The 11,519-nt window shown below is 36.7% G+C and overlaps 1 protein-coding gene across 1 annotated transcript in view; it reads left to right on the top strand.

Moving 5' to 3' along the window:
* The first annotated feature begins 935 nt into the window (after positions 1-935).
* LOC140945576 (anosmin-1-like) overlaps positions 936-11,519 on the top strand; it is a 12,478-nt gene continuing 1,894 nt past the window's right edge. Inside the window, exons 1-10 of the mRNA XM_073394589.1 lie at positions 936-1,007; positions 4,387-4,434; positions 4,566-4,622; positions 5,316-5,394; positions 5,937-5,981; positions 6,860-7,041; positions 7,702-7,930; positions 8,955-9,197; positions 9,973-10,092; positions 10,549-11,519. The exon at positions 10,549-11,519 is cut by the window's right edge and continues 1,894 nt beyond it. Of these exons, the coding sequence (XP_073250690.1) occupies positions 936-1,007; positions 4,387-4,434; positions 4,566-4,622; positions 5,316-5,394; positions 5,937-5,981; positions 6,860-7,041; positions 7,702-7,930; positions 8,955-9,197; positions 9,973-10,092; positions 10,549-10,685 (1,212 nt within the window). The 3' untranslated portion in view covers positions 10,686-11,519. The remainder of the gene's footprint in view (positions 1,008-4,386; positions 4,435-4,565; positions 4,623-5,315; positions 5,395-5,936; positions 5,982-6,859; positions 7,042-7,701; positions 7,931-8,954; positions 9,198-9,972; positions 10,093-10,548) is intronic.

The raw sequence follows: 11,519 nt of genomic DNA, 5'->3' as shown, positions 1-11,519 counted from the left end.
TCAAACAATATACTTTAGAAAGTCCTGGTAGTTTATAATGTATTTTCAGAGTTTAGAAAACTTTGTTTAAATAGTACCACGGCAAACAGCGGGATGCGGTATCATGACATAAACAGATACAATCCAAATGGTAGAAAATAGGTGTTAATTACATTTTAATATGACATAGTTTTCGTGATAAGAACATAGATTAACGAAAAGTTCATTTTCGCCTGTGAGCAAAGTTCATTAATATCCGCCCCAACAAGTCTAAAATTGCCCAAGTTCTTTTGTTTAACAAGCCGCAAAAAATTGAGAACAAGGCTCACTTTTTAGCAATTTGCATTATTTTGCATAACGAAGAAAAGTTTTATGCAAATGTATCCCGTGCTGCTTAACAAATAGAGTTGAGAGACTTTTTGTTTTGATCAGAAACCGGAATTTAAAAAACTGCAACGTTTGCCAGCAAAGACAGTCGGAGAAAAGAAATAAAATCATAAAATAAAGGTGTGATAATATGAGCAGCATTTATGTGAGTTGTGTTTACAAATTTTCTCGTCCAGTTTGGTGAGATATATAACACAAAAACAACTGTATCTGCCATAAAAAGACCATCAATGAAAAGGGCCGTTTCAGTACCTTTTCAGAACTGAAGAAAATCAAAAGCGCGTAAGGACTGATTTCAAAGAAAAGAGAAACGAAAAAGTCCGCGCGTTGTTTGGGCAAAAGTTGACGTGATGAAAGTATAAATTCTCTCAGCCGTGTTGGTTACACCCTCTGATAATTGGCGCGAGCTATCGCTACACGTGCAAAATCCAGGGACTTGTTATGCAAATGTGTCTTCTCGCTCACTTTACTAATGCCCGATTTGTCACCCTTATTCTTCCTTCCTATTCTTATTTTTGACGATGAAGGTCTTTAAATTCTATTTCGGTATAAGCCTGATCGGTATTTACATGGGATTTCTTAACGGCTGTCTTGCAACATTACGTTCCGCGCGTTGTAGAAGCCGATGTTTCGCCGCACAGGTGAGTTAGTTGTTGATGAATCAAATTGTTTAGACATGTTGTTGAATCTTTGACATATCGTGATCTCGTACCTGTTGTACTTAAGTACCAGTTTTCCTGTGGAATATAAGTAATTCAGATTTGTCCTAAACATTGTTGAAAGTCACCTTTTTATCTTGTTGCTTTGCTCTCTTAATGTTTTGCCTTCCGACTTTGGATCCCCACCTACAAATATTCCGGAGATTCGAAGAAAAATCTAACTAGGACTGCACTTGTGGTTGCTATGATCTGGTACAAGTTCGTTTACTAGCTTAAGTAGGAATGTGAATCTGTGCACAAAATAGGATGATCTTGGCGAAAAAAGTAACATATCGGTTTAGAATCTCAGTTTGGTTCCCTATCTTCGCGCGTGTTCAGGTGCAAGCCGAAACTTTGGATTAGCCGTTGGCATATTTCTTAACGTAGAGTTTCTTGCAAATCCGAAGCAACATGAAATTATTTTGTGCCGAATCTAAAACTCTAAAAAACGTAAGATCCACTCATTAACTTGGGGAGAGCAAAAGTAGTGATTATTTGCTATAATTGATCTTAAGCAACATCAAGTATTTCCGATATGTCAGCATATTTTTCCAATTCTTGCGAGTATCGGGTGATTTTGAAAACTGGCTGTTTGTTTGTACACTAGCGGTTGCGGACACTTTGCATACGAGATTACATTTTCAAAGTACATCGAAGAGAATCGTGCTGTTTTGTTTTGAAAGAAACCTTTTTGCGTAAAATAAGCAGATTTCTCACTTTGATCAGTGACTTCATACTTCGCAAATGCAGCCGAGAACTTACAAGAACCCTGAACGGATATTCTTTGTAATGCAAATACTTTTCACTCAGCTCGCTGGCTTTTAATTTAATTTGTTGAAATTGAGTGGTATCTCTAATGTGCTTCGTGTCTGTTTTACGGAAGTCGGATTTGTGATATTTCTCGCGTTTGGAAGTGGCAAATTAATGCAAATTTTCACATCTTCCAACTCACCCTATATATTGCTTCGCAGTTTTAAAGAATTGAAATTGTTTTCTAGAAAATTTAGACGACAGGGAGAAACGGTATTCTAGTATCATTCGAGTTGATAGTTTGGAAATCGGACGGGAATTTCGGAAGGTGTAAGATGGAAAGACAATGTTGCGACCAAAATTAACAGTTCTTTTCAAAGTTTGTCTCTAATGTCTTTTTTACGCTACATGTATAACGACTAGTCTGGAAAGGCGCAATATTTTAATGAACAGTGTAACGCACATTAAGCTTAATTTTTCTTATCAAACGTAATACCATAAAAATCAGCATTAGACTTCTTCAGCTGATTTTGAAACTACTGTTAATAGTTGCATCACGTGAATTTTTTTTTCAATTTAGTAAGCCACGGGTACAAAATACCTCCCATCGAGCATTTGGTCATTTGAATAAGATTAAAAGTTTCATACTGTGCTTCGGGCAAGACAAAATAATTTTATTTTACTCCCAACTGCTTGCACTTTCAAAAGATTTAAAAGCCTCTAAGAATTGGCAGAGCACCTTCAGGCACAGCAGCCCTCAAAATTCATTGAAGTGATATTGTTATGCAATGCAATGTCTAGCCACACGATACCTATTGCAAGCTGTTTAGACCCCCAAAAGCAATGTTTTTTCCCCATGAGGTTCAAATCTGTTTTCATTATCCACAAAATCGATTTGATACAACTGTGCTTATTAAGGTGAGAGTCACTGGAAATGTGAATGGAACATTTTCCAGAGAATGACTGAAGAAAATGGCCTTTTAAATGAATTAAATGAGAATACTGGTACAGTAATAAGTACAGTATTATACACACATAAACTTCTGTGCGTAGAAACAGTAGAAATATATGGTATGGTTGAATTTTATCCTCGGCTTAAATTTTATTTTTCTTTGTATCATTATATTATATAACCATACCCAAAAACAAAGGAAAGGAAAGTAAAATTTAACCATTGTTGATGAAAAAATTGAATGACAACATATATCATTATTGGATGTATTATTAGATCAGCTGTTAATGTGGTTTTAGCTTAATTATGCAACTGTCTGAGACAAAAATGCAAAGCAACCTTTCACTCCAATAATAACTGGAATAGATAGCCCAGTTTGGGAATTATGTTTACAAATTCAGCCAAAAACTGCTTATTCTGACTTTTCCATACCTGGGCAGGAGTATCTGACCTCTAACTGTGGTATTTAACTCAATATACATGAACTCATTATTCCCTATCCTCTCTCTGTAGCTCTTTTCTTGGTGGGAAAAACACAAGCCACATAAAAAAATAAAGATGCTCAAATTAACATTGTGTGGTTCCAGAAAATATCCATATCCCCCCCCCCCACCCCACGGAAGATCATTGGAAATTCCGAGGGGGAGGGGTATGGATATTTTCTGGAACCATACATTCATAGAGTTGGCACCTCAATAAATACCAGAGCCAGATCCGGCCCTTGAGATAAGGGGGAACCCAGTCATCCAGACCCGAGAAAAGTGGGGGGGGGGGGGGGGAGCCCGATCTCCAAAAAACATTTTTTTTGGTCCTTCGCGCCTAAGTTTGGTCTAAAAATAAGGGGGGTCCAGGCTCCCCAGGTCCCTTCCCTGGATCCGCCACTGAATACATGTATTATTGTGTTGACCAGAGTAAGGAGGCTGTATTAAAATTTAAGACTTTAGCCTTGCTGATCATGTTCTTTTACACTCAAAAACTACATGTTTGATTTCGGTAGTGATATAAAAAGTAAGGATAAATTGAAGAAGCAGGCCCTTGATGTTCAAACGTTGGATAGCGCTATCTCCTGGATAAATCACTATCCAGCAGGTCTTGGTTCAAATGCTGGGTAGCACTTTCCACCAGATAAATCACTATCCAGTGGATAAGTATTACAAAAACCAACTGTGTTATCCACCAAGTAAAGATAAGTATCCAGTGGAAAGTGTTATCTGCCTTTCGCACCACTGGGCCCACATAAATATTGCATTGTCTACTGGATAGACATTTATGCAGTGGATAGCATTATCCACTGTTCAAACAACTACAGGGGCCCTGGCCACAAGCACATTTAAAAGAAATGAGATTATTTGAGGAATGTGACCATGTACATGTGGTGGATTACAAAGAGTTTTTGTTTTTCTGTAAAATACACATTTTTTGAAGCTTTTATGATTGTATAATGCTTTAAAGCCAGGTATATCCATCACTTTCTGCCAACTTGTTTTTTTTTTAAACATACTGCTACATGTATAAAATTATGCAAAAACTGGAGTGGAGACAGCTCACCCGATACATTAAGAATACCGTAATCCATCAAACTCAACATGGTTTCTTTGTTCCTTTCAATTTATTGTATAGGACACAGCCACAGGCAAAGATTTTTGTGTATCACAATCCTGTTTAGCGGTAAGTAGAACAGTTATATAAACATTATGCCTGATTCACAGATAATAATATCATTTGGGGTAAAAAAAAAAACATCAAATCTTAACCAAAAAAATTGAAGTCTGTATTAACCTAGTGTTTTCAATCTTCAGTGTTTAAAGCCATGTAATGTCAGAGAGGCACATGTTTTATCTTGTTCACTCATCTGTGTAAGTATTAAGACAGACTGTATATAGATATTAAGCTCTACTGAGATAAGTCAGCAAGGTGCCTTTATACTCATGCCAGAGTGTGACAAAAGTAATGCCGCAGGGGCTAATGGCACAACCTGCTGGGGTGGCATTTGTTTTAATCCAAAGTTGTCCAACAGCGTGCATTGTTTGCCTTGATAAAGTAAATGTTTGTGGAAGTGGAGCTTTGAATTTGTAGGCCTACAATGTCACTACTGTTTAGCAACAACTTCCCCAAATAAATTAGGGCAAGCGATTTTTCAAATTTTCATCTTACATTGTGTATACAGCTTTAACTCCAAGTAAGAGTAAGGAAGACATTATAAGAAAAGACCCAAGTCATGTTATCAGAGGTTTATAAGTTATATAAGTGCTGGGTTTCATGTCCCTAAGAGCTAGCTGCCAACTAAGTTCACTCGCTGAAAAAGACCCTACCACTGGCTCAAATCGCTCTGGTGAACTTAAAAATTAATGTGGGGTAATTTTGAAGGTGCAGTTTAGTAATTTAAAAAAGCCAGCCTGACCAATTGAAAAGTCTGCTTGTCCTTAGCTACAACGATCCCTGATAGTGTGAGACAATTTTTGTTTGTGAAAAAATTGTAAAAAATGCATATAGCGTAATATTAGGCTTTAACGTACGCCTATATTCAAACTTTTTGTTTCCTTTCTTAGGGATTGTATAATATTTCTAATGTAACTAAAGGAATATGTGAAGATTCTTGTAAATTCCTTCAGGAAATACATCTTGAAGGTAAGAAAGTCCACAATGGCCAATAATAAATAAATTGGCATTTTTGCAACCAACAACTAAGCTAAAAGAAAAAGTTAGGGGAAAAGACAGTATGTTATATTTTAATTTATTTACTTCACTCTTTAATTCTGGCTGTTAAAACTCTAAATGGACTTCATCTTACTTTTGCTTTGACATTTCCTACCCAATGTATCAAGTTGAGTGCTCTGATTGGATGACTGTCTTTATCTCTGTTATAACTTGTTAAAGGTGGCCCGAAGACTTATATTTTTCTCATGGAATTGTGTAGTGATTTTCTCAGTCTAATTCTCTGTCTGTCCTTTGATATTTCCTGTCCAATATTTTAAACAGAACAACTAGAAAATTATCGTTCTGTAGTCTTCGTCTAAGTTTTCCAAGCACAAAAACATTGTGTGGCTACTAAAAGGAAATGTATCTATTCTATGCTTGTGTAGACTTTAAGACTGGAGACAAGAACTAGCTGAGACAAAATTGCTCAGCAATTCTAAAATTGTGCCATGTTTTTTTTTATCCTTTAACAGAAGGAAATTCAACATGCCCAGAAGGAGTTTCCAATTATAGTAAATGTAAGTTTTTAAAAACTCTAAGAATTTCATTTTGTCTTAACTTTGAAACTGAGGTCTCCACCTGGGGTAGAGTTGTTGATGGTCAATTCGCATAAACCCATGGCTATTAATAGTCACCACTTCAAACTTTAATACAACTGCTTCGAAAATCTTGGCCCTGCTCTGGCCCTAGCTATCCAGCAGATATACATTGTATATTGGTTTCTCTATAGTCATCCACTGGACAATCGTAAATCCACCTTTTAAACATTACTTGAATTATATCTTATGAGTGGGGTAATCCAGGGATGGACTTGCTAACTTTCCATGGGGAGAGAGGTGGGGATACTCATAGTACACTGTAAATGCTCAAATTAGAGCCTGCCTTCAAATAAGTGCCCCCATGAGGCCAAAAATATTAATTATGTACCCCAACCCTCTCCAGGAAAGAAGTAATGTCAATTATTTGTATAGAGTAGAAATGGAAGCAGGATTTCAATTGCAAAGCTAAGTAAGAGGAGTAGCTTAGAGGAGACAGGACTTTGTGATCAAGCCACCGCAAACACACAGATTATGGATATGTTCTAGTTTACTAATTAAGCGGAACCTCGATATAATAATGACCTCTATATAATTAAGTCCTTGGTACAGTGTATAACGAACGATTTTCTTATCCTCTTAAGTTTAGTAAAATGTAAGAAAAAGAACCTCCATGTAACTAAACCTTGTTATAACGAACAAATTTTGCCAAACCCTTGGCTCTTCATTATATCGAGGTTCTACTGTATTACAATTATTTCTATTTACTAGAACTAACCAAGACAATTCATGTTACTTTCGTTACTGTCATAGCTACTGTGTTGTTACATCTGAATAATTTTATTTTTATATTATTTAAGGTGTGTTGATGAAACCAGAAAATGTGCAAGTTGCTGCACCTGTAAGAAATAAAAGGTTAGAAAATTACACCATTAGCTGGAAGGGAAAATGGCCATCTTCAACAGTATTTGTTGTTCTGGCAAAACAATGGAAGAAAGGATCATCAACAGATGCCAATACTGTGTGGATAGAACTGACACAGGTATGACAACTCAACTATACCCCAACCCCACTGAAAATATTAAAATGGATAGAACTGAAGCAGGTATGACTCCATCTACAAACCCCAAGGCTAATCTGAAAATATCATCAAATTCTTTCTGTTTGTTCTTTCAATATTATTCATTTAATGTGTCCACAGCAGGATTATCTCAGTCGGAAGAGCACTTGACTGCAGAGCAGGAGTTCATGAGTTCCATTCCTAGGGCTGCATCAATATTCAGGGTCTTAAAATAATTGAGAAATAAAGAATGAAGGTGCTGCATTTGCTCTCCTTGTGTGGCTTGCATAACCACAGAAAATGAGGGCCCCATCTCTAGTAGAAGGTGTGAAAATGGTGTTCCCAATATAGTACTTTGTTGCCAAATACATTGACACTCAAATAAAGTGCATTTTTTCCTCAGGATATTCAAGTAATTATAAGAACCTGTCGTTCCACTCAGCTGAGTGTCTAAAAACTAAAACTAGGGCAGCTAATTAGTGTGTATAGAAACAAAGCATTATGGCAGTTAAGCTACAATTACATATAGTTAGAAAGTAGACATCTCTAAATCTGGATAACATAGTTATAAGAGTTCACTAAAAAAATCTTAATAATCACAAATTATTTATAATAATCTACATATTATTTTTTACTGCATAGACTACCTTGCAATCTGTCCAAGTGAACCTTCAACCACTGTTTTGGTACCAGTTCAAAGTTGCAGCATCTAATCAGTATGGAGCAAGCCCATTTAGTCTACCAAGTAGATTAATGTTCGCAAGACCACGGCCACCACTTCCTCCAAGAGCATTTAATGTGACAGAGATGCAAGTAGTCAAGGGAAGGGTACAAGTCCATGTGGTCTGGAAGAAACCTGTCAGCAGTTTTGGTAATTAAAGACTTAAGTAAAGTTACCCCGGTAACTCAAACTCTGAAGGCAAAGGGAAAATAGTGTGGGTTAGCAGGGGTTCAAGACAAGTTAGTTATCACTGAGGATTGATTGAATTTTCTATTTACCACTTTAATTGACAGTTACTGATTTTTCAGCACTTCAGTGTATAGTACAGTGCAAATTTACTTTTTTTTATGAAAAACAATGACATCATTATGCATTTTGTGATAAAATATGATCTGTTCATATTGCTTAAGTTAAAATCAAATTGCTGTATAAGGTTAGTTTTTGTGTGTTTTTTTGTATACAAAGGGCTAATGGGATGGCATCCAAGTGGGGTAACAAGAACCAGTGATATCTAAATCAAGGGAATGGAAATTTAGTTTGAGTTAATGGGGAATTCAAGTTATTTGAGGTTGAGTTAACTGAGTTGAAACGACTGAAAAGTGGGTTGAAATCCAAGGGAAATTGGACCTACAGTTGGAATTAGCAGGGAGTTCAATTTCAAGTTATCAAGGTTCTTCAACGTCACGAGTTAAACTCCTTTTGATCATGAGGAGGGATTTTGTGGATCATAACCCTTTAAGCCCCAATATCCGCATACAAATTCTCCAAACTGATCTCCATACATTTCCTTTAAGAATTAGTTGAGAGAATTTGATCTGCCAGCATTTTGTCTTTAGTGATCATTTCATTAATCCTCATAACCTAATCTCTCGACAAAGTATGAATATTGTTGGGAGAAAATTGATGTTGGTCACCATTGGGACTTAAAGGGTTAATTTATGGCTAACAGGGTTGTCAGAAAGTTGTGAAGTAAACGGCTGAGTTGTCAAAGTAAGCAACCAGTCCAGGGATATTTTATTAAAAAAATGCCATCCGTAAAGAAATGCCAAGCAGAGAGTAGCCAGCCCATACAAACAAAGTAGGTGGCAATTTTTGCCGGCAGCCTGCTACTTTTGACAACCCTGGGCTAAAAAGTCCTACGTACGTAATATGACACAGGCTTTTTTCTTTACAGGGCTCCCGGTAAGCACATACCGTTTGTCTTGGAGCAGGAGACTTGATGATAAAACAAAAAAATATATGGCCCTCAAGGTGACAGATAAGCACACAATGGGAAACACCACTGATTACAGAATCAATGACCTGTTCCCTAATACAACATACCTTCTGGAACTCAGAGCAATGACAACGTGGAGGAGACGCAACCTAAAAAGTAAACGCGTCACTATTAGAATAAGAACACCAAGTGATAATGCCGGTAAGATATAGTCAAGCAGATAATTAACAATATGTCACAATCGCTAGGCTGTGGATATGACATGGTGGATACCCAGTGAGGCACACAGCACAGACTTGGCTCTAAACATCTCATATCCTATACCTGCCAAGTGTCATGATAGGTGTGAATGTCATGTCTGCGGATTGAAAACTTCCATCTTACGCCTACTCACGCCTGTGTTCCAATTTCTCAGTGCATGTAAACACTATTAATAATATTTTGAGGCCATTAATTATGGCTGCAGGCAGGAAGAATTCAGGATGGCAAAAAGTGAAACAGTGACCGCAACATTTTACACAAAGTAAAGGTGGAACACTTGCTGAACAGCTGTCAAGAAATGGTTATGATTTCTGAGAATTTACTGGATTGGCTAAGGATGTTGAAAGTTGCAAAATTTTGCCATCCCACAACCAGCTAAAAAAAGGCCACTTTCAATCTGAGCGGGCTAGTTTTTATAGAAAAAAGGCTAGGCTAAGCTGAGAAAGTGAGAACCTAAAATTGCATTTAACATTCTATTGCCAAGGTATATCACCTACATTTACATCCTAGCTGTCTACTTTACAACATGTACACGAGGACCTGCACACAATGTTGCCGAAGTAAACAAAATATTAGATATTTTACTGCATGCAGCTGTAAATTTACTGCACAAAATACCCACACCACTTTCAGTTTCTTTTTAATAGTAATCTTATTTGTAAGAGTTACGTATTTACTATTAACTGCCAATCCCTTTTTTATCTCTATTTAACAGCTAAACTACATATACAGAACAAACCTCCAATAAAAAAGGTCAAATTTGGTGATATCTTTAAGAACACTTCAAAACCTCGTGTTGACCTCACCACGCATTCTTCATCTCCTCCTACAGATGGTAAGTGTACCTAGTAAGTTGCTAGGGTGTGGTCTTCCAGAGGGGCGGGTGGTACTCCACATTATGGCTTTTACAGAGAGGCCCACCAAAAAGGGGTACCATTGCTGTCAGAAATGGATATGAAAGGGTAAGGGGTTGCACCTCAGGGCGGAGCCTCTCTATATACATGTATCACTTCTGCAATCCAAAATAATAAATAACATGCAAAAATTCATATAAACCAATACATAAATAAATACACTGTAAGCAAATGGAACATTCAAGTAAAAATAAGCACTCACTTTTTCCTCATCACGTTCCTTTAATATGACAGGTAAGTATTAACCGGCTCCCCAGTCTCCTTATTTTCTCCTATAGGTATAACCTTGCACTCCTCAGGTGTCTTGTTCACTTTTTTGTCTTTTGTGTAATGAAGGCACAGATAGCTTTAATTAAATGTGCCTTTTCTTTCCTTAGTGGTGACATCAAGTAATGAAGGTGTTTCTGCAGATGTCAAAAAACAAAGAAGCATTGGTCAAGTTAATACAGTTTCATGGTTTGCCTTAAGTACACTAATGATTCTAACTTATATGGTACCCTTTGGCCTGAGGTAGTAATTAAGGTACACACAAAAAAAGGATTAGGACCAAATTATAGAAAAAAAACTATTACCTTTACAGATAAATACCATTATTTTGTATTGACCCCTGAGTCTGTTCGCATTGTTGCGGATGCACCCCCCATACAACTAAAACATAGTATGTCCAGAAATGCATGTAATGGTAATTCTCGCCAAAAATCACCAGTTGGCTGGGGAAAATTTAAATGAGGTTCCAAGAAGTGCTCCTTAGAAAGTGGAGAAGGTGATTAAAATGATGAATCTGGGTTTATACATGCTGGCTCTTAAAAGGGCAGACCCTATTATACTGGATGCTTAAATACAATAATAATAATTGGACCCCACTAGCTTAGCTTGAACTTCCAACGAAAACAGGACAACTTAACAGTTGTTCCAATAAATTAAGCTTGTATGAAGGGACACCGGTACACTGTCTTAAAAGGACCTCATTAAATGTATTTAATAGGAGTACCTAGGGTTATATTTTTGGTCTTTAGAAGAGTCTTGGAAATTGTCAACAACCAGAATGTACACGTATTACCAAAACAAATACATCATTGCTCAAATTTTAGATTCTGCACTACTGAAGAGATCCTGCAATCATGTTACCATTAAAATGAAACTTCTTATAATTAAAAATTGCTTGTGCATTTGTGTTGTGTACATGCAGGATTTGAAAAAAAAAATGAAAGTTTCATTTTTCTTGGATTTTGACTCTAGTCATAACTGGGAGTTAGAGATTTAATAAGGTCCTTATAATTACTCAACGGAATCCTGGTGATTCAATAAGTAATGAACAAACTAAAAATAGTTTGCATTGCAAGTTACT

The sequence above is a fragment of the Porites lutea genome, chromosome 8 (assembly GCF_958299795.1).
Source record: "Porites lutea chromosome 8, jaPorLute2.1, whole genome shotgun sequence".
NCBI lineage: Eukaryota > Metazoa > Cnidaria > Anthozoa > Scleractinia > Poritidae > Porites > Porites lutea.
Note: the sequence above shows the minus strand (reverse complement) of the source record. Positions and strands in the feature narration are given on the sequence as shown.